This window comes from Nannobrachium achirus (assembly GCF_963921795.1).
Source record: "Nannobrachium achirus genome assembly, chromosome: 16".
Lineage (NCBI taxonomy): Eukaryota > Metazoa > Chordata > Actinopteri > Myctophiformes > Myctophidae > Nannobrachium > Nannobrachium achirus.
Window position 1 is genome coordinate 46,594,399 of NC_137823.1, and position 24,180 is coordinate 46,618,578.

General features: G+C 43.8%; 1 protein-coding gene across 2 annotated transcripts in view; it reads right to left on the reverse strand.

Annotated features, from left to right (window-relative positions):
- Window positions 1–24,180, reverse strand: part of LOC308300216 (glutamate receptor ionotropic, kainate 2-like) — a gene marked incomplete at both ends in the record, with an annotated part of 144,959 nt that overhangs the window by 84,625 nt on the left and 36,154 nt on the right. Inside the window, 5 exons of one of the 2 annotated variants that reach the window (XM_080744025.1) lie at window positions 11,623–11,796; window positions 13,831–13,884; window positions 15,040–15,221; window positions 20,930–21,187; window positions 22,327–22,494. In XM_080744025.1, the coding sequence (XP_080600151.1) occupies window positions 11,623–11,796; window positions 13,831–13,884; window positions 15,040–15,221; window positions 20,930–21,187; window positions 22,327–22,494 (836 nt within the window). Of the gene's footprint in view, window positions 1–11,622; window positions 11,797–13,830; window positions 13,885–15,039; window positions 15,222–20,923; window positions 21,188–22,326; window positions 22,495–24,180 lie in introns of both variants that reach the window. The other variant, XM_080744024.1, reaches the window with a different exon arrangement.

Consider the following 24,180-nt stretch of genomic DNA (forward strand, 5'->3'; position numbering starts at 1 on the left):
CAGCTGGACCGTCCCTTGCAAACTGCTTTGCAGCCATATTTGATGAACTCAAGTACTGCGGAACATACCCTCCACTCTCTGAATTCCATCTATTTTCTTTGATTGGTGGAAGCTCAGAGCAATTTATCAGGTATGATTTATCCCACATTGTGACATAGTTGGCACAGAGGATTCTGTGGTAGCAGTGCAGCACAAGTTGGAGGTAGCCTCTCACCCTCCAAGTTCTTTGACAGAAATAGTTCCCATCTGAGTAATCGCAGGGTTGTTGGATCTTTTGAACCGTAAACATGGCATGCAAAATGCTCCAAAGACTGCAATGTTGAATAAGCTTGGGAGGAATGGAAACCTTGCCAAGGTCCTTGAAGTGGATAATGGCTTGGTCAACATCATCAGGCTCGAAGTGAGAAGTTGCAATACCTTAATTCTTGCAATCCCTGCAGTAACACCTGTCAACCATAACTGTCTAACACAAAAATGTTATAAATAATACTGAGAATACTAATAAATCATCGGAGTACAATACATAAACCCAGGATACATAAAAACAAAGTTTCAAATGTAAAAAAGAAAAAGAGAAAATCCTTTCCCATCAAGAATTGGCGGCCCCCTGTAGTAACTCTGAGGACCCCCGGGGGTCCCGGACCCTCTGAGGAAGACCCCTGGCCCTGGTATTTTGCTAACCCATTTTTGTTTTCAGAGCCCAGCTACAACAACTTTTATGCTTAAATTATTATCTAATTTAACATTGTTCTGGAGCAGGAGCAGAGTGATTACTGAGATACTGTAGGCTCAGGGGTCTGTCTGGGGGGTCCCGGGTGAGGAAAGGCCCCAAACAAAAGTCAGAAAGGTTATTCTGGCTGCTTTAAAAGTCTACTGAATGAACTCGGGATGTTTTAAAACCTACAAAACAACTCTAATTTTATGGAAATCAGACATTAATTGACTGGTACTGTTTTGGGAGGTCCCAAACTAGATAACCCACAGAAAGGGGGAGGGGGTCTGGAATATTTTACACCCATCATTTACTCAGTCGATTCCTTGACCCAGAAAACATAGGATTGGCATGTTTCATTAGGTTTTTAGGTTGTCTAGAAGCCAAGATAGCACAAATTATGTATTTTATGTCAGCCATTTTGAACGTCCAAAATGGCGGCTTTGCACATGTCCGTGCAAATGCCAACAAAGATTTTTGGATTCCCCATGCTCTGAAGATTCCAGAAATGTATAGTTTTTCTAATCTCCAAAGAAATCCAACAAAAATACATAGTGGACCTGACTATTGCGTGAAATCTACTGCCTTTGTTAAATTTGTATTAGCTGTCGAACACCTGCGTCCGGCGCCTCATTAACCGAAGCACTGCACAGTCGGAAGAAAGAATCACTGTGGGGGTATTTCCTTTTTCCTTGTTTTGAGATTCTAGGCAGCCACGACGATGCTCTCCGCATGAAGAGGCCGGGTTAGAAGCAGAGGAGCGCTGGGTCTGGGGCAACTGTATCAAAACAACTCTCCTGCAGAGCTTCATGGACCTTGCTGCAGCACACGTCTACACATGTTGGAGTTTTTATTAGGACCTCCAATAGCTGCCCCGAACCTGACCTAAAAACATGAATGTACTCAAATTATAATTGGCCTTATTGCGACTGTCGCAAGTTACTATGAAAACCTCCTCCGGCTGTCTGTCTGTCTGTCCGTCACGTCACGTCACACTTTTGGCCCTACTCTTATCTCCGGCACCGTTGCCCCTATCCATGCCAAACTTTGCACACACACTCCTTGGCTGGCAAACCACAACCTCCGCCCCTGATTTCTCACATGCCCCTGTTCTAGCGCCACCAAGAGGCTGCGTGTATACATGCGACCTGACAGTCGCTTATCTCCCGATTAGTCTTAATCTTATCCCCTACTGTCACTCCCTCAACGAGCTCCCCCAGAGCTTTTTGTATTATCCTTTTAGCATAGCTTTTGTAACTGTACAGCCAAACTGTTTGCTAAACTTGCCAATTAAGTATTTTGTCTTTGGAGCATGAGTTTCTCTAGCGGGATCAATAAAGGTCTTATCTTATCTTGTTCAATCGATCAGTGAACAATCAAACAATCAGGCCTACAACCCGTTAGAAAAATACAGATTCTACATACATACATTTTCAGAAAAAGATTACATACTCTACACGCTCACGCACACACATTCACACAAACAAACACACATACACTACACTTAAAACAAAGAAGAACAAACAACAACAAAAACCTTTCAGTATATAAAAGTTCATACTGTACTGCATGATCAAACACATGTAGACCGACACACACATATGAGAACACACACGCACACGCGCACGTGCACACACAGTGTATTAATAGACACAGACCCTGTGCAAGCAGGGCGGAGCTGCCTCCTCACAGGTGGCTACGCTACATACTGTGTGTGTGTGTGTGTGTGTGTGTGTGTGTGTGTGTGTGTGTGTGTGTGTGTGTGTGTGTGTGTGTGTGTGTGTGTGTGTGTGTGTGTGTGCGGCATGCAGGCTTTCACACAGTGGCACCAACACTGCTTGTTAATGCACAGAGAGGGCTGTTCCACATGACACTGTCCCTCTCCTCTGTCTCTACAGTATGTCTATCTGTCTGTCTGTCTGTCTCTATCTGGCTAAAATGACATTTAGAATAGCCTGTTATTTAGACCACTGGTTCCCAAACAATGGGTCGGGACCCATTTGTGGGTCACAGACCAATTCTTATGGGTCACGGCTTGAGTAAAAATCTAATTTTCTTTTCCTACAGTTAAAATAAATGTATAGTTCATATCAATTCATATTTCCCCCCCCCAAAAAAACATTTTACTTTTAGATTTATTTTATACATTTTGAAACAAACAAACACATCTAAGAAATTCTACATTTGTTGACTCTATAGCATCCTATAGTTTGTATGGTTTCAATGTACAGGTTATTTTTTGACATTGTACTGTTTAGACTGATAATAGCTTATATAGCGCAGGAAGAATGACGTAGCCAGTTCAGGGGGTGAGAGCTAGGGGTTGACGGCGCGCTCCAGGTGGGCGGGGTCTCGTACCCCGGCCCCTTACCCCAGAGTACTTCAGGAGTGCTTACCTGCCTAGTGTCAGTTGCTAAACTCTACGCCCCACCTTCCTTCCCCAACTCCACCTCAGGATTAGGCTTATCCCTTGCTGGTGGTCTCGGATCATGTGACCGCGGAGAGCTTCATTCACGATATAGCTTAAACATTTATCGTGACCGCGGTACAGTGATCCGAGGGTCGAATCCATGGCCAATCTTAAATTCCGCTATAGTTTAGTTATGCTGTATTCAGGCTGCTGTTTAGGCTATAGGATGCTTCTCATATTGCTTATCTGTATATGCTGCCTTGTCATATTGTATGCTGCCATTCTTGTCAATAAAGCTCATTCAACCTAAATGGTCTTGCCCCCTGAACTTGGTTTACCTGCTGGATGTCTCTCAGCCATCTCTTTGCTAAACAGCTGCCGCCTGTGGCCTAGTATAAAATGAAGGGGTCGTTGAACCCTAGAGAGTGCACGTTCATACACACTGATACAGTATATATACTGTTTTCACCAAATCTACAGCTGTTACAATTGAAAATGCACTGGAAGCGTTGCAAAGTATTGCTAAATTGATATTAAGGATGCTGTCATCAATTTGCTAGAACAAGTTCAGTTACACATACTGTATATAATCTGGATATGTATCATCACATCATCACAACCCGGTACATAACGACCCGAACCAAAATCATCTATGCCAAATCAAATGACTGATTGGAGAAATACTGCTTAGAGGTATGTTTGTATGATGATCTCCTGCCTCAAAAAATGGCTCCTTCTCTCAGAGGTTTTAATTGTCACTAACTCATACTCTCTCTCTCTCTCTCTCTCTCTGGCCCGTCTCTGATTCTCTTCTTTCCCTTTAATTTTCCCTGGCTGTCTTCATCATCTCTCATTCAATTTCGCTGCCTCTCTCCAGATCTTCCGAGCTCGCTCATTCTCTCTCTGCCGCCATCTGTGTGGTTACCAAAAGCGGGCAGCCTGCAGCAGCCAACTCTCTCTCCGTGTTCACAGTCAGCGGAGGCAGCGAGGCAAACACAGTGTTTTACAACTGGACTGCTTGATAGAGGGGCGAACAAAAGGGGCTTATACAAGCTTGCATTGTGTACAAATGTTTTGTTTAATTGCTTGATTTATACAAGGAGATTTGCCGTGTATGCATAATTAAACAGCTAAATATTGTATGCTAATCTAACTCTCGGAGATGTTCTTATCGCGTGTCACTCATGTTCCTATCATGTGATGTGTTCTTATACTGCATGCCGAGAGATGGCTCAAAGTAGCATTTAACATCACATTGTCACCTCACATCTCAGCTAAACTGCTGTTCTGAGTTAATGACAAATAAAAATGCTTAAAGCTCCAATACAGGATTAGGTTTTATTATTTAATGTTATGCATCTGTACGGCGGAGTATAGTTAACTAAATGGCACATCTGCAGAGACGTTTAAATCGATTATTTCGCCGTTGGGTGGCCAGGGGTGGACTGGGCATCTGGCATACCGGGCATATGCCGGCATAAGCTATTTGGTTGTTTTGACCCCGTCGCTTAAATTGTACTTTCAGATTATTTTGCAAACATCAGTAGGTTTCTCGGACAGTCGGACTACCTTTACTTTTTGGATACGATGTTGCAAAAAGGGTAATCTTCAAAGACTTTTGCCGGACTTAACCTCTAATGGGACCCTATGCAGCGGAACCTCATCTTGGAGCTATCTTGAGGAGTGAGGTTCCAAACAGGGCTAAGTGGTTAGCAACCTTTTTCTGGATCGCCCACTTAATAATCTCGAAAACCCACCCATCTGGCCACTTAACACAGCAGCTGAAAAGCATGTTTATTATAATGCTCAATCGATTGTGTTCCAGCTTGAATCAATGGAAATACTGTAGCAGGCCTAATACTTCCCTAACATAACATTACATTTTATTACATGCATTCTTAAATATTAACATTGTATTATCAATAAAAGAGTGTTTTTCCAATTATTTGGTTGCCCACCTGCAAAATCCTCACAGGTTCAGAACAGCTGCTATGTGCATACTAGCTGTGCCTCTGGCTTGGCCGGCCGGGCGCTCCACCATAGCGGAGTTGGCAGTGCCAGCCCAGTGAGTGTGAAGGGACCGTGTCCTTGTCACTGCACCAGCGCCCCCTGCGGCTCGGTGGCATGTGTGCTTTCCGCTCCTCAGGTCAACAGAGCGGGGAGGGGGGAGGGGGCAGTGACAAGGACCGCAGCACACGGGGGGGAATTGGCAATCGCTACGTTGTCGGGTAAAAATGGGTAAAAGCAGTAGTGGAGAGTACTGTAACTAAGTATATTTACTTAAGTGGGCTACTCAATTTTGAGGTATTTGTACTTTACATCCCGCAAATTTCCAATACTTTTACTTCTACTTCCAATCTCAGATCCAAATATTGTACTTTTACTCCACTACATTTACTTGAAAACTTTAGTTATTGGTTACTTTGTAGATTAATAATATTACAAAACACACATTAACCACTTCAACCCTATATACATTCCGGCCATTTGAAAATAGCTGATCCGCAAGATCACAATGCATCACGATGCGACGCATTGCAAACTTGTAGATCTGCTATTTCCAAAAGATTTGTATACCTTTTGAAAACTTGAAATGGGAGATTCTGCACAATGAGTACTTTTACTTGTGGTACTTTAAGGACATTTTGAATTCCGGACTTTTACTTGTAAGTATTTCCGCATGGCAGTATTGACACTTTTACTTAAGTAAAACATTTAAGTACTTTTTCCACCACTGGGTAAAAGTTAGGAAAAGGGAAACGAAAGACAAGAAGAAGAGGTTATTCAGCTCAGCGAAACGCCGTGGATGAGGAAAGAGTTGGCCCCAAGCCTTAACAAGGGAAACTACAGGGGAAAACAAAATTTTCAATTAAGACTAAGTCTTGAGTGGATGGGGAATTAACAGCACTCACATCACAAAGGATTAACAACCAAATATCTAATTAGCTGCTGGCAACAATTAGAGTACATGCAGGCATTGGGGGAAAAATAACATTCAGATAGACTGTGTTAAACAAAATACCCTTTATCTACTGTATCTCTTTATCATTATTCAAGTGTGTTTGACATGCAGGCGACACACACTGGTGTTGATGTACAATTCAACCACTTGCAGGCACGCGCACACATAGACATCAAAGGGGGCTTGAGCCCCAACCCGTTTATCTGCCTGTAAAAAGTGCCCTCTCCAGACCATGAATGCAGTTTTTACTATGGTGAAAGAAATGAAAACGCCCTCTTTCCATGCCATACCCGAAGGCAGCATTCAAGAGAATTGCCATGTCCAAACTCTCCTGAACTTGAATGCAGCATCTCATGTTGAAAGAATTGCCCTCTCTGTGTAGACATCCATGCTGTTACGCCAGAATCTCCAGTATTCACTTGATTATGCTTAGTTCAGTGTGGTATCAAGTATCGAAAATAGTCGACCTCCAAGTTCACAACGCATCGCGCTGCAGGTCTGCTATTTCCGATATTTTCACCAAAATGCCCTTTTATAAATTTCAGCCCCTGCCTCTCTAACATTCTCTGCACGTCCCTGGCCGCTTGGCAAATCGAGGATGAAGACAACGGTTTGGACTGATAATTACTCTGGAGAGAGGAATTTAATGTGGTGACTGTACACAGACAAACGCACACATGCATGCGCGACGCGTGCGCACACACACTTGCAGGCCAGCCACCACTAATTATCCCTGCTGTTGCTCCTTGTAAGAGAGAACTCTGACAAACAGCATTAAGAGCGCTGTGATGGAGTGGGTTTCTTTGGCCAGGCCGACGTATACGTCTCATTATATGTCTCGTTATAGGGCTTCTCCCTCACACAGCATTGCATGGGTAATGGGTCTCACCCAGAGCCACTGTGATTCTGCATTTAATATGGGTCGCAAGTAAATATTATGCCTTTTTTAACGTTATTATTTCAATTGTTTAAAATAGAAAATCCATCACACTATTTTTGCCCAAAATGAGCTTTTTCCGGGGGTAGTTCACCAGGTGAAATGTTACGGAAGCAGTCACGTGACTCGCCATTAATCTGTGTTGCAGCCACCAAGCGGTCGGAGCGAGAAATGGCCACAGGCTGACAAAAAAACACAGAACGGGCTGACAAAACGAGCGTGTTTAAAGTATTGTTTTCAACACATCGCTTGGATTACCCCCGCCGTTAAAAAAGTAGACATGCGTGAGACGGGTATAGGACCTTTACTTTCTGGATACAACGCTTGGTGACGGTAAGAACGGTAAATAACCTGGCGAACTACCCCCGGAAAAAGCTCATTTGGGCATGTTATCTCGGAGCTGCATAGCAGCGGAGCGAGAGGTTCCGAAAGGAGCTTTACGCTTTCCTCCTTAATGTCCTACGTCTCCTCCACCTCCCCTCCACCCCAACTCTTCTCCTCCTCCATTTCACTCCGTCTCCTCACTGCTCCTCTCCCGCTGCTCATCCTCCTCTTTCCACCTCTTCTATCCCTCCTTTATTATCATCCATCAACCCCCCCCCCACCATCTCAGTCAATCAATCCTCTGTGTCACCTTGCTGTGTGACAGAGATGCCGTTGTCCCGGTAACCAAACGACGGCTACATAAACTGTTGCCTGGTCACAGAGAGGAGCGAGCGACAAACAAGCCCGGAGCCTCAGCAAGGCTTCGGCGTCAAAGGACAGAATGAGAACAAGGTGTGAGACGCGATGTTTGGAAGGTCACGCGCGCTCCGGATGCCGCAGACCTCCCTCCGCCAGCTCATAATTTAATGATTCACTGCAAGATGGCCTTGTGGTGTGAATGTGACACAAATATATCTAGAGGCCCACGCGCTAAATGGCAAACGGTGCTGGTGTGAATTATTGTTCTAACAAAAAATATATATATTTTCTGAAATACCAGTGGGATTTTTCCACTCATGCCCATCATGGCAAAACATCTGATTAATATTTTATGAATTTTCATCCTCCTATACATATTTACTTCCTCTGTCGTTATATTGAATCCTCTTACGGAGGAACATTCCCGGAAGAAAATACATCACTGCTTGGACTTATAAATAGAGTGCGCTAATGAAGTAGTTTATCAAGCTTGCATGAGCCGTTGGACGTATTATTTATTATTTAAAGGCGGTTCTAGTCCAGTGAGATCTGTCAATATGTACTCTAGCATCTGACAAAATGATTCATGCCACGCTAATTAATCAATTCAACATCCTCCACTCATATCCATTAATTTCCGGCAGAGAGAGAAAATATCATGAGCTGACGTTTAACCTCTTTGTGCATTTCATTAATCTTTTTGCATTCATAACCACTGCTTGTTTTTGTGCATAATAACAGAATCAGCACTGCTGACGGTTGAGGGAAAACTAAATTTATAATGTTTTTTTAATTACGCCAATGAATCTCTGGCAAGACATCATAGCAAGCTGAGATATTAAAAGCTTGGATGGTGCGATACTGGCTAATGCGTAGTTGATTTAAGAATGTTTTTTTTTTTTTATTCTTTCCTTTTCTAAGAGTGGATTAAGTCATAATTTGACATACGGATATGAATAATAGACAGCCACTGTGAAACACGTGGCTACTTCAAAGGCCTATCTCTCAGTCATTGATGTTGAAATACAGTGAAAATAGGCAATCTACAAGCTGACAACATGTCGCGAGGCGACACACTGTGAGCTTGTAGATCGGCTATTTATAGGGCTTCCAACACTTCTCTCATTACACAAATATCTCAGGCTATTGTGATATTCACAAAGATTTTTGTAAATTTCATTAAGCGTACCGCAAAGCTTCGCCAATGAGCCATGTGTGGGACATACGTAATTACAAACGGACAAAGCCAGATGTAGGAGCGGTTAGCACTGCTCACAAAATAAATAAATTGGTTAACAAAACAAAGGCGGTCAGACTGTAAAGTGTTGTTTGTGGCAATAGAGCCACAGAGAGACCTTGAACGTCCATGGCCGGCTATGCTCATTTTTTCACTTTCAAATCACCTCGTTGCACGCTTTTTTGGATGGCATCCTAAAAAAAAAATCCAAGGCCATTATTTCCATCCAATTTGCTCTCTCTCTCTCAGCATGCACACAGACAGACTGTCATATTCTGGCTGCGTTCCCAGAGGAGAGTTGGGAAGAGGTGGGAGGCCAGATAAACGGCCATTACCTTTCACATTGACTCATTACTGAACATTTAGACGCAGGAGTTACAAATTTACAACCCCCAAAAAACCCTCCACCTGCTGCAACAACTGCCCCTCTCCCATCCCAGGAGCCCCTCTCCTATTACAGGAGCAGTGCTGATTTCGACTAAAACTATGGCAAAAGAATTCCGTCAAGTCGTCAACTATATCTTTTTTCACTGACAAAAAGTAAATAAAAACTAGACCGCCAGGTCAGGTAGGTTATTGTGGCTTCCTGGTGGCGCTATAATAGGCCAATGTGAAAAGGGTGCCATGTCTTCTTGGGCCTTGCACAGCAATCGGAAACTGCATGCGTGATTTGAGGCATTTTGTTCCAAAAATGTGTTTTGCAAAAGTCGACCTGCTGGCGGCGCTATTTGTTCCTTAACCTTGTGGGAATGTGCATGTAACATTTCACGGAAATTGCAGGCTGCGTTCATGATTTGAGGCATTTCGTTCAGAAACGGACCAATCCTGCAAATGTTAGCCAATTAGGATAGTATATGATGGACAAATCCGTCTTGATCACATCACTACTGTTTCCTGATTTGCGTGATGTTTTGATAAAGTCTGAAGGAGTAATATAAAAGAATGTTTTTTACATAAGTTGGCCTCCTGGTGGCGTTATAAAAGGCAGATGTGAAAAAAGCAGGGCAAAGGTTTTTCCTTGGCCTGGAGTGCGCATACACACTGATCGGTGGAGTTATAGGTAAAACCTGCCTGTTATAGTGCCACCATGAGGCTCTTTCTCAGCCTACTGGGAATGTGCGTGCATAATTTCATCAAAATTGCACACTGTGTTAAAGGACCAGGTCACCTCTGGGACAATCAGATCTTATTTTATTGTTGTTTGGGACACGATCAACACAATTCTAAGTACTTTTTTGTGTTCAATCTGTGTTTTTATTATTATTTTAGTATTTCAGAATGCTACAACTGGTCATATGATGCAAAATGCATCATATGACCAGTTGTAGCATGCTACAAGCATGCTGAAATCCTAAAATATCTAAAAACACAGATTGAACACAAAAAAGTACTTAGGATTGTGTTGATCGTGTCCCAAACAACAATAAAATAAGATCTGGTTGTCCCAGAGGTGACCCGGTCCTTTAATGATTTGAGGCATTTTGTTCAAAACTGACCAATCCTGCAAACTTTGGAAGCCAATCTAAGCCAATGAGGATGGAATATGGAGAATCAGACATCGATCACATGACTGTTGAGATTCTGTCTACCAATTTGCGTGAGATTTCGACAAAATCGACAAAATCTGTAGGAGTACTGTGTTTTGTGTGTTTTGCAAAAATTGGCCACATGGTGGCGCTAGATCACGTGAAAGATGTGGGGCAGAGGTTCTGAATTGGCATCCAGGGAGTGTGTATGTACACAGTTTGGCAGCAACCTGGCCGGAGATTAGCTGGTAACAGACGGACGGACGCACGCACGGAAAGACACGCACAGACACACGCACGGACGGACAGACAGCAGTGAGCAAAACATAGTCTCCCCGTGCCTTCCGCCTGGCGGAGAAAACAAAAGCTAAGCTATGATGGCTAGTAAACTTTCAGATGACTAACTAAACTAAATCAAAATGTGCTAAAAAAATCAACACTGCCTGGAGCCCCACCTGCTGCAACAACAGCCCCTCTCCCATCCCAGGAGCCCCTCTCTCTGGCTGCAGTCACTGCTGCTAGTCCATCTGTGAAGCAACTTAGAAACACTCACAGCCAATTCCTTAGCCGTGGCATATTTCAAAGCACAGATTCAGGCTATTTACACTATTGTCTTCCGTCTTTATGAGTTATTCTGCATACATTGCATAGCGAAAGTGCTCAAGGCACAGAGGCAAACGTTGTTATATAACACATATGGCTCACAGTTTATGTGGTTGTTGAATCTCTCAGCGGTAAAGTATACAGCCGTCGTGTTTGTGCATGGCTGCGAGCGCAGTGGTATTATGGCAGCGCACACAGATTGAACCCAAGACGGAAATATCAAGACATGCTATCTCCGGTTTACTTCCTGTATCTATGTGAAGATGGCGTAAGCCTTTTTAGGAGACGGGAAGCAGGTTGGAGTCTATTCATTCCAATGGGAGAGTGAACGTGAACACCTTCTGAACCATTCTTTAGCCCCATGGTCACTGAACTAAATATTGGACCCGATCGTCACAAGCCACCCTATGTTCCCAAAAATGTTAATACTAAAATGGCTTTTTTTCAGAGAGACGTGCCCACATTTGTAGGATTTGTGTACCATGTTGCCTCTAGTGGCTCCAAGTGGGAACATGTATCTTCCTATATTAACAAGCTTTGATTGAACCTACCGTCATGAATCCATCCAGCAGGCCAGAGTCCGGTTTGGGCGGGGCTTGTAACCGCTCCATGGACCACTTCTCGATGATTGACGACACCTGGGAGTTCTCCGTGTTGAGGATCCGGAATCCGGTCATGTTCACCCCGCTGTAGCGATACGGCTCCATATCCAGGGCAAAGAGATCCTAGAATAACCAAGATAGCCTTTGTTACCCCACGCCCCAATTATGTAGAGCATTTTACACTCAAACAAAACCGAGCCAGAGTTTTATGATCACAATGCACAAAATCTGTTGTGTTTTCCCAAACGTTTTAGCTCGAGACCCAAAAGATACATTCTACATCTCCCCGGGGACCGAACCTAGTACAAAATAGCAGATCTACAAGCTCACAATTTTTTTTTTCTAATTCATGGAATTTGGTGATATCTTTTTAAATTCATGAAATTCTCTAAAATCTTTGGAAATCGTTAGAAATAATAATAATACAGTGTAGTAAACTAAGAAAATAAGGGGGCTATTTATGGGTCCATGACCTAAACATGGGTCCCCCCCCAACCCACTGTTTGGGAAACACAGCACTAGATGATGGAAGTGCTGTAGTCTACAGTAGAAGGAGATAATTAATTGCCCAACATTGGCCGTAGACTGCTTATTTTGCACCTGCCCTCACCTGCAATAAATTAAAGCTGTGTTTGCGTGCCAGATTTAGCAAGAGAGAGCGAGAGAGTGAAGGCGCGCGGTTGAAAGGTATTTTAGGGAGGCGTTCTATCTCGCACTCAGGCAGTGGCCTTGATTAAAGCCAAGGCTTTCAAGGTTACGGGGGCGGACTTTTGGTGGGCCGCCATCTATCATGTGTGGAAGTGAAAGGACATCCCAATCGTCCGGTGTGCAGAGTGTCTGGCTTCTGACCAGGCAGATGTCTCTGGGATCCAAATGAACAGTTGACAGAGGAACAGCGGGTGAAGAGGACAGGTAAAGGTGTGTGTGTGTGTGTGGGGGGGGGGGGGGGGGGGGGGGGTTGTGGTGCAGTGGTCAGTGTTTGCTGCAGCGCTGTGAAGGCAGCAAAGCGTGGTACCAGTACACCGCAGCCTTGGCCAGCCTCCTCGCCGCCAGGCACTGGCCAGAACAGAGGAATTGGCCTAAAAACTGGCCAATGCCCCCCCACCCCCTGCCTCCTCTAACAACCAAGCCAGGCTTCTGGGTGGCCACTTTACTCTAAATAGCACCACAGGTAGTTACATCAGATGCTGTGTATCTGTACATGACCACTCCTCCCCACCCCACCAGATTCCAGGTCAGATCTCCCGCAGCCTTTTTCCATCAGCCCATAATTCCCCTTTGTGCTCCCAACCAAACACAGCGTGCCATCTTGTTTGATAAGGCCATAATAGTGCCAGAGTGCCAGCCTCATATCCTGCACAGGCTGTTACTGTATGAGAGACCTCAGTCCACTCAACGCAAGAGAAGACGCACTGCTCTTCATCCCGGAGCGAACTACAGCATGCAATCTCTGTAGTGGCTAGATCAAAGAACTCTGGAGCACTTCAATCGCCACCGTGTCAGAATAAAAAATATGATATTGAACTGCTTTGGGTTTTCTCTGATCTACACTGGTTTCTGTTTTCTGGACAACTCATCTGATGCAACAGATTTCAGAGAAGAAACAAAGGTAGTTTAGTTGATATGGAAACAGTGGTTAACCCCGGTAAATACAATTACTTAGTATCTGTACTTTAATTGAGTACCGGTATTTATCTTTTTTTGGATGCTTTGACTCCACTACATTTCAAAGGCAGATGTAGTACTTTTGACTCGACTACAGTACATTTCTAGGAAGGGAAAAAGTACTTTATGAATGGACAAATACAGTGAAAATGATCTACAAGCTCACAACGGGTCGCATTGCTACCCGTTTGTTTTGGGCAATTATATAATGTATTAGCTTAGGCTAGTGGGCTAAATTACTCAAATGTAATTTCTGGTTTCTATATTGTAAGGCAGGCTAATTGCATGTTGAGGCGAACATTGATTGCATTCAATTAAATAATTCACACACACAGAAAAATCATGAATGAATGGCTCTTCTGCATTAAATTAATATTTAGTACATTATCAAGCAACTCCATAACAGTAACACCAGTCAATGCAATACAGAGAGCATATGAAATGAGATTGTTATTATAAGTCAACAGGCCTTTGAGGAGCTGAGGAACTCACCATGGTAGTGAAGATATAATGGTAGTATTCTGTCATCATCCCCATAGCCAGAGCCTACAGAGAGGAAAGAACAGCAAGGACAAATAAAACTTCAGAATGCTTCCTTTCAACACTTTCTTATCCCTGTTAAATAACACTGAGATTGACATCTCTTTAGCAAAATGTTGCCCCGGGGAGAAGGGAAGCAGCTGAAAGGTTTCACATAAAAGCACATTAACTTAAAACATTCATGAACCAAAGCAACGCAGCGAATGCATGCTTGAACTGAGAAGGGAAGAACGCACACGTTTGAACGTGCCGATTTGTCAAATCCTCAGTGTTTATTTTACTGTAAAAATGTGTAAAAATAACAAGGGAATGTTCTACGAAAGAGGCAAACATTCTGTGCAAATAGACGATCTTCAAGATCACAGCGCGGTGCAAGAACTGGTATTGCACATCGGTTAATCGGCTATTTTCGGCAAAGAGGTTTGGTGTAGAGGGGAAAAGGAGGAGGCCTAGTACAGGCCCTGGGGGACACCAGTATACTGTCTGGGCTTAAGTAATGAGAGCCACCAAGAGAACAGTAAAAATGTGTATGTGTTCCTTCCCATGGGAACAGCAATATAGACTATTCAAATGTATTGTAAAATGCCTTCAAATTCAGCAGGGCATTTCCCACTTCGCATAAATGATGTTACTCAGTTAAATGTATTCTATATGCCTGTGAAGAGAATTCGATTTTTTAATTAAAAACCTCTGTTGCGCAATGGAGAGCATCCATTACAATCGGTCAGTAATAGCGATCTACTGTAATATTCTATAAAAAGAGACGAAAGATGCACAGGGTAGGAATTAGCTATCTAAATCGGAATGATTCATATAGAGGAAGTACATAAGGTAATATAATGAGATTATTTCTTTAGAGGGAACTAATTGAGGGTAGGATTCCAGTGAATTTTTAAATCTTGTATATCGGACAAAACATGACATACTGTAGATATACTATACTGTATGTCATTATTACTGCCGGAGTCATTGCAGATTCATTTCGGTCCATTTAAAAATGGGCTTTTATCATCATGATACCATTGCCCCATTCCCTTAAATTTGGGATTATTATAATTCAATTGAGACAGAAGATACAGTATACCTTTGCATTTATAATGAAGAGAGTCAAACTAATGAGTCTCCAAGGTTCACGAGGGCACACATCAGGCGGCATCAAACCTGTTTCAGAATCCAGGCGGCCATCTCGTGCCCACAATCAAAGATCACATGGAACTCCTTTGCTTTCTTCATCTCCTTTAGAAGGGGCTTGGCGTCCTTGGTCTCCACCAGCAGCTGACGGATCTTCAAGCGAATGTTGTATCGTGATGGAGCCTTGATCAGCTCCTGCAGTCGGATGAGACCTGCAGACACAATGACATGCGCTGAAAGGAAACATTGTAGTTCTAGTCCTCTTTTTTTTCCTCAAATATGTGCAGCATTATGGGAGTTAATCTATCACCGTCTTAGAAGTAATGGTGATGGCGAGGAGGCTGTAAAAGCTTCTAGTCAATTGATCTTCCCACTTAAGCAAGCAAGCACAGAGCGCTACAGTCCTATAAACATAATTTAACACTATAATAACACAGTGCTTTTCAACCCTTTTCATATCAAGGTCCATTATTTATTCGGCTTTTGAGCCACAGACCACCATTTGATGAGATTTAGCCTCTCAGACCCAAAACCTTTTGTCTACAATTCCATGCTGTATTGATGTGGTACCAATAGGAGAGATAACAGGCAAAATGTCGATCAAAATAACAATTATTTTACATTCTCTAATTGTGTAGACTTCTTGAAAATTAAGTAATACAGATGTTTAATAATAATTTAATTATTGAGAGCGTAAAATGAAATGGACCTTTATGGGTCCATTTGGTTTCATTTTACGCTCTCAAGGCATCACATTATTTTCCACCAAAAGTACCACCAACTAGCCTCGTAAACCAGACTCTCAGGAGGAGTCTAGTTTTACTAGGCTACCACCAAACACCTTCATACAGAACCTTTTTGCTACGAGAGATTCGCACAAGGCTGTACTATATCCAGTAACAGTACCGAATAGCTCCAATTTCATCTTGATGGAAAGCCAAGCTCTCACACCCACTTCAGATCTGTTCTGATAAGAAAGGGGCTCTGTTTGCCTGGCTGCTTCCCCAAAGGGAGACCAACAGTGTGCCATCACATAGTGTGCTCCTATCTTCACCTTTTCAACCCCCCCTCACTGTCAAGTAGAAAACTCTCTCTCTCTCTCTCTCTCTCTCTCTCTCTCTCTCTCTCTCTCTCTCTCTCTCTCTCTCTCTCTCTCTCTCTCTCTCTCTCTCTCTCTCTCTCTCTCTTCACTCTCTCTCTCTCTCTCTCTCTCTGCAGTGCTGTGATGAGATTACAATGACTTTCTCCCTCCAAAGAGAACTTCAGAGACCAAGGCATGAAAGGGGCCAGAGATTGATGGGAGAAATGATTACTTGCCACGTGTATAAAATGGATGGAGAGAGGATGGTTTGGGAGAGGGAGTGGGAGAGAGATAGGATTTTCTTTTTCTTTCTGTGGAACCACTTTAAGATGGCTCAGCCTTTCTTTCTTTCTTTCTCTATCTTTTAGATGAAGTGCAGTGTGAGCAGTTTAGTGGTCTAACTGTGAGTGGGGCTGTGAAAGTATCCCAGGGGTTCTAGAGAGATTGTTGTGAAATAGGAATGTGCAGGCGTTGTTGTGCAGAGCAGCGAGTATAGTTCCGACGCTCCCCCGGATCTCCCCTCAAGTAATCCTGATAGATCCCCACTCCGGAGGAGTGTTTTTGGCAACAAAAAAATTGTTGGGGTGGGGAGAGCTCATGCAGGCCTTTGGGACACACTGTCAGAGTGGATGTTTGTGGTCTCTGGCTAATGCCTTCAGACTTTCTGTTGGATCCCCCTAACGGCCGTGTGTGAATATTTTATCCCCTCCGATAGTTTCTCCTGCCAGCCGACAGATAGGCTCCAATCCGCGGCACTCGAGGCCCTGGAGCATGGAGCTGTGTGATTACAGGGACTGGCCTGGGACAGGGCCGAGAGGAGGGGAAGTCTCATACCAACTGTTACACTCTTGGGGTCTCCGGTGTGTTTTCAGCAGAAATGCTCCCCTAGAGCAGGGGTTCCCAAACTTTTTTGGCTCAGGGCACCCCTATAAATATTATTTTCATCCGAGGCACATTATATTCACAATTTTTTACTCCCAACACCTTATAGTTATGCCATATTTTAGTGATTATGTTGCGAGGAAATAGTTGAGATAATAGCCATTTTCATTAGAACTGACTGAAAATAACTTTGTACTTCAAGTTTAAAATGATTAAAAAAAAAATTAAGTGTCCAATTGAATTCCAAATATTATCTTGCGGCACCCCTGGACTGCCATCACGGCACCCCAGGGTGCCCCGTCACCCACTTTGAAAACCCCTGCCCTAGAGCAGTGGTTCTCAAACTTTTTCATGTCAAGAACCCCCAAATTGACACTTATTATAAAAAAATATATCCCAGGGACCCCCATAAGTGAAGAATTTTACGGCTGTATCAGCCATTCTCAAACATTAATTTCAAGGACCTCTAGTTTGACATGCATTAGGACACGGACCCCCATTAAATGGTATTTCTATCTCTGAGACCCCAATTTATAGTGTTTTATATTGAAGCAAAAAGGGTCCATTTGGTTCCTAACTATCATTTAGCTGGGGACACCCTGTAACTCACTCAAGGACCCCTGGAGGTCCCCGGACCCCACTTTGAGAACCAACGCCCTAGAGGTGACCTCGAAGCTCAATACTCACCCCCTGTCTTACAAAGGAGTCAGCTATTTAAAAAGACCTCTGGCATGTCATCGGAAACATTCACTGGTGCATCGGAGCATTAAGGTGTTGGATTAGGCGAGGGAAGGAAATGTACTGCAGAGGACAGTGAGATGAGTCCGAGCCGAGGAAGGTATAAGGAGTGGGACTGCTCCCAGAGGACTCGTCCAAACACAGGCGCCAACATGGTGGTGAGACATTCATCCCCTACATTTAGCTGACAGATAGCTACAGGCACGTTGCAAGACAGGAAAAGACAGTCTAACTGTTCCTTAGTTTTCATCAAGACATACAGCAGGAAAATTACAAGTGAGACAATACTGCAGTAGGCCTATGTTTTTTTTAACACAGAAAAACTTGGTGGATGAGGAAAACATACAGTATTTCTCTACCTGGTGGGTGGATGAAACAAGCAAGAAGGGCGTACAGCATCAATGGGGCGGGCACAAGGAAGCCCTGTCTTTTTCGGACTTGGGTGGAAAGAAGAGGTTGCACGACTCGTTGCCGCAACAAAAGCTTTATTAACAAACCAATGTTGCAGCCTGACAAAAGGTGTTCTACAGGGATTGACAAAAACAAGAGTGAACCTCACATATGGTATATAAAGTGAGTTCCATTTAGAGAGGTGTGTCCTCAAATCAGGGTACCCCAACTAAGGAAGGGCAACAAATTATCAAAAATCTGTAATTGACATGAGATGGTGACAAGATTTACATCATACGACGCAGCTACACAGACAAGGCTACAAAGATGCAGAAAGTATAAATTGTCGTTAAGAGTTGGCATTTAGTCGGAGAGTTTGTTAGTCACATTGACAAATTTAAAGTGATGAATTACACTGAATGTTGTTTTTTCACTGTCTTTCTCTTGTAGCTCAACTCGCCAATATCCATGCAGAAGGTCCATTGTGGAGAGAACCAAGCAGAGCCTGACATAGTGCTTCATCAAGTCCTGGAAGAGGGTGTGAATCTTAGATTGTCACTGCAGAGTTTCCAGTACTGTATACTGTGTACTCCAGACACAGTGGTGGAAAAACTCAGCTTTTTACAAATATAAATACTGCAATACTCTGTTAAGTAAGTCCGGAATTTGAGCAAAAGTATTGGTATAAAAATGTACTTGAAGTACCAAAAGTAGAAAGTACTCATGCAGAATACCAATTTCACAAGTATTTCAATAGTATAAAATAAAAATCTTTGGAAAATAGCAGATCTACAAGCTCACAATGCTTCGCATCGCGAGGCATTGTGCGATGGTATAGATCGGCTATTTTCAAATGGCTGAAATGTATGTATATAGGGCTGAAGAGGTTAATGTATGTTTTGTAATAATAATCAAAAGCTACAAAGTAACTACATTTTTCATATAACTGTACTGGAGAGTAAAAGTACAATATTTGCCTCTGAGGTGGAGTGGAAGTAAAAGTACTTAAAGCTGGAAATACTCCAGTAAAAGTAACTCAACATAAGTACGTAGGGTAAGTACAGTATGTGAGTAAATGTATTTAGTTACTTTCAGAATGAAACTGACCAAGGAGTTGTCCAGAATGCATCTCATTGCCTAGAGGGATTTAAAGGTCAAACAACACTGCCATTTTGAACTTTACCGAGAGAGTGTGAGTATGGCACGATGACGTCACAGGCTGGGTTGGGGCATGACGGTGGCACCACATTATTCATTTAGCAGAGGAGAAGCAAGTGTACTGTAGCTGCTGACAATCACCCATAGAACTTCAAATTCCTGCTGCCATACCCCGTTTTCCAGGTCTGATTCCAATGGTTAACTTTCCCAAGGCTTTGCTCAGACTGAAAAAGAGTGTGAATTCACTATTTTCCCTGGCTGCTGATCTGGGATCTGGTTTGGCTTCTCAAAATAAGCCAGGAAATCAGTCAATCTGACCCTAGATCTGTACTTGGAGGCATTAAAAACACCGGTTGCATCTTTCCAGACCAGTTTCAGGCTTTTATTTGCGTAAGCTCCAGGAAGTTGCCTGCCTCCACGCAGCATATTTGATGCGTTTTTGTCACACAGGAGTCTCAAACAAGGTCGTTTCTTACACTAAAGACGCATTCTTTGGTGAAATTACGTTTTTACGCGAGTGATTTCTCTTTTTTGGCCGTGTACGATAGTTTCATGTAAAATAGGATAATTCTGAGCCTCCGGTACGATTACATTTCCCATCTGGTAACACTGGGACGTATGTAGTGGGACTCTGACTAATGACTAATTCTGCTCAGGTGAGTAGTAGTCTCTGGGGTGTTGTCTATGGGGGGCGAAGGAGAGGTACTGCTCTGTATCGAGTATCACAGGGGAAGCATCCGTCAGGTCTGGCTTCCAAACACCCAGAGCAAGGTAAATGTTTTTCTCCTGTAAATGCAGCACTTAATTTCAAGCTGGTTGCAGTACGAGTCAGCTGCTCAACTGCCCAAAGGACTTTGTAATCGATAGTCTGAGGACTAGATCTGTTCTGAACTTACCGAGCGTGTGTGAACAGTTGCAGCGTTGAGAATGCTCTCTCAGGGTCAGTCCAATGCACACAGCTTCCTCAGGATGCCCGGCACTTCTAACTTTACTTCTAAACCACACAAAAGTAACATGCTGCACACAAGCTAAAGGATGACTCATCTTGTAACATGCACATAATGAAGATACCTGCAGCTTGCGTGACAAGATGACATAATTCAGTCCATGCTGTTGTCAGCCACTACCATACCATACAAAACTTCTGAATGGCATTGATCTTAAGTGACATACTGTAGGGTCATTCTAGGTAATGCCTGCCTCCCCCCTCCCACCTTACCCTAATACTACATTCTTGCTCATTCTCACGGAAGACTGACATGAGATTCACCTGGAGGACTGAGGCGGAACGCTAAGCTATTGATTCCTGAGCTAAGTTGACAGGATACAAAGCTGCTAAAACTCTGAAGAAAGCCGGTCTCTCTCTTTATCTCTCTGAGTGTGTGTGTGTGTGTGTGTGTGTGTGTGTGTGTGTGTGTGTGTGTCTCTCTTTCTCTCTCTCTCTCTCTCTCATTCTCTTCCCTCTCTCAGACATCGCCGCTACTTTCCTTTCACATGGTCGGGAGTTTGCACAGTTCTTTTGTGCACAGTCCACAATTCTTATCATCGTCAATATCACTAACACTGGTCAACTCATCACCATCACCATCACTACTACCAACACATAAGTGACACTATTTCTGCTACATGTAGGTGAATAAATAAATACGTAGCACTGTACTGTACCTGTACCTGTGCTGTCGTCGTACACCACGGTGACGGTCTTCCACTTGAAGAAGTGCACCAGGTCCAGGATGGCTCTGCTGAGCGAGGAGAAGTCCGGGTAGAGGCTGACATAGTAGGAGTCCCGGTTGTCCGACACCTGGTGCTTCCATTTGGTCTGGATGTGGGGCACGCCCAGGGCATTGCAGATGGACTGCACCGCATTGGCCGAGGAGCTGTGGGACGGCCCGAAGATGGCTGCCACCCCCAGGGAGAGCTGGTCACAGGCTGACGGCGGGAGGAAGAGAGAGGATATGGAAGGGAGAAAGATAGTGATAAAGAGAGGTGTGCCGTACACCGCGCAGTGGTTCTCAGCCTTTTCAGGCTGCGACCACCAAAATAATCATTTTTTAACTGGGGCAAACAGGCAAACATTGATCAAAATAACAATTCTTCTGCCTTCTCTGATGCAGATGTTTAACAATAATATAACACTCTCAAGAGTTAAAGATGTACTGTATACAGGTCGATTTGGTTTCCAACTCCCCATCATTTAGCTGGTTGAAAATCACAGCTGTACAGTACCAACAGTTAAATACCATACCTCCACAAGTCATTTCAAGAAATCCAATGTGTGTTGCTGTTGTTAAGGATAGTATGGATTCTTCGCACAATTGCAGCTATCTCTATTCTCTACCCTTTTCTCCCCAATGTAGTCGTTATGCCAATTGATTCCTACCCCACACTCATTTCTGTGTTGTCACTGCTCTTGTATCCAACTCACTCACCTGCCAGTGAGTGCTGCTCCCACCCAAGGCTCCCCGCTGGCAGGTGCCGCCCCAGCCAGTAGGAGTATGTATGTGCATTGTGCAATGACCAGTAGCACCCTCCCCACCCGGCTTCCCTCCCCCAAACACGGGCCAATTGTGTTTGTGTAGACGCCCAACAAAGCCGGATGCACCACAGGGGATTCGAACCCACAACCTTGTTGATCTATCGCTCTTCTCAAATCGAATAGAGCGTTTTCAGTCAGTTCTTTTCTTAACTGAATGAACTCAAGGGTCATTTGCAAATAGCAACGACAAAAAAAGGTCCAATCTCAGAAACAAATGGGTGCCTTAAAAATATACTGTGCAGGGCACCCGCGCTGGCCTACTGGTCCAGGCGCATACCACTTAGGCATTGCCACATAGGCATCGATGCCTGGCGGCGGCGCCGTTTCGATTCCCGATCCGGACGACCTTTGCTGTGTCTCACTCCCCATCTCTCCCCCCATTTCCAGTCAGTCTACTGTCCTATCAATAAAGGCCCAAAAACAAATGTTAAAAAATAATGCTTTTCATCTATGAGCAGTGCAAGTACAATTCGTCACAAGCCTGATGGAGTGTGAGATTGTAACCTGCTCATGGAGCGCACCAATGTCTCACCTTTCCTGGAGGCCTCGAAGCTGTCAAAGATGTTTATTCTCTGGATGTCATAGGTGAGCGTGGTGTTGGGGAGGAGGGTTCGGTTCCTGTTGATTGTGTTCAAGGCAAATTTAAAGGCTAGTTCCTCTGCTCCGGAGGGGCCGCTCTCAATGGATTCAAATATTCCTCCTTTTAAGTAGAGAAAACAACAACAACAAAGAACAAGAGGTTTAAATAGCCCCTTCCTTGTCTGGTATTTGAATTAGATTAAATACTTTCGACATGTGCCTTATTTTGGGCATGTTATGGCAGAGGTAAAACTTTTAAAAAGAAATGTAAAAACGTGGATCTCGGGACCCACAAAGGAACAGCGTGGCTCCTATAACTCTGTGCATAACTGTAGTTCTCTTTTCCAGAAGGAGGCATACACATTTCCTGGCACCGGGTCAGTTTCCCATAGCTTCTTTGGATTGGCTCAGCAACTGGAAACACATAAAAACACAACCACTTCATATGTGTTTCCAGTTCAAATCCGCTGCCGAGCCAATCAAATGATCCCATGCTATGGGAAACTGACCCGGAACAGGAAACACTATCTACAGTACATTGCTAATAGCAGATCTACAAGCTCACAACGGGTCGCAGTGAGCTTGTAGATCTGCAATTCTCAAAACATCTTGGAAAAACTGTGAAACGTTCATTTTAAGATATCAACAAAAATCTTGTATGAGGGTCCGTGTGAAAACATTATGTTCAGATGATAAGGCTTGATCGCTGCCATATAGAAGATGCATAAGTAGCACCAGAATTACAGACATTCGAAAAACAACAACAAGAACAACATATAATGTAACACAAAAAACAACATATCACAAAGACAAAACATGAGGTCCCCACGCACAGAAAACCATCCTATCCACGAGTTTCCTACGCCCCATAGTGCATTGCGCAAACGTCTGCACCGAGGTTCCGCCGCCGATTTACAAGCTCACAACGGGTTGCATCTGCGACGCGACGTGAGCTTGTATGTCTGCTGTTAAACCCGGAAGTTTGGTCCTGATAGTCTCCAGTAAACTCCCGCGGAAACTTGTGGATAGACCTTATTCACACCGCGGCCATCTTGGATCACATGACCATGGGGTGGCAGCCTGCGTTACAAACCATTGTAAACAATGGAGCGATGGTCCCGTTCTGTTCAACCAATTTCTTTTGACCAAATTGACAAATGGGTAGCCTAGTTCCAGACCCTGAATCGCTAGCCACACCCCTTTAAAAAATGTTTTGGGCGATTCAGGGGTCTAGAAGTGCTCTCATTGAAGAGGCCTTCCTCGTTCGAAAATCCGTACGGCGAATCAGCGTCGTGAATCAGCGTCTTGTGATCAGCGTGGGTGGGGGTTTCCCAGAACTCATGTGCGTTTCCAAGTAAACCAGCGCCGCCGCCGTACCGCGCATCGCGTCGCGGTAAAATGCGGTAAATTGCGGTAAAATGCGATCGTATCGATCTCGCTATGAAACACCAGTAGCAGGCATGTTATGTTGTGTTTGATTACTAGTTCGTAGTGCTCCTATTCTGCTTGTTTCTTTGGTTAGCAAGTAGCACTAGCAAGCAACAGGCTAGCCACTAGCCAGCCACACATAACAACACTACGAACCAATTGCAGAAGGCTGCCTCTTTGGCAACGCCCATCCTTGAAATTGCCTTAGATCAGAGCAAGTTCAGACTGAATAATGGAGTGAAACGAAATGTCAATTCAGGCTGAGTGTCAGGCTAACAAATGGGCAGATGATAACTTCAACATCCCCAAAAGGATGAAATAGAAGGGCTACAGTAACTGGATTGATTACATCCACGGTAACAATATTCAAGATATTCAA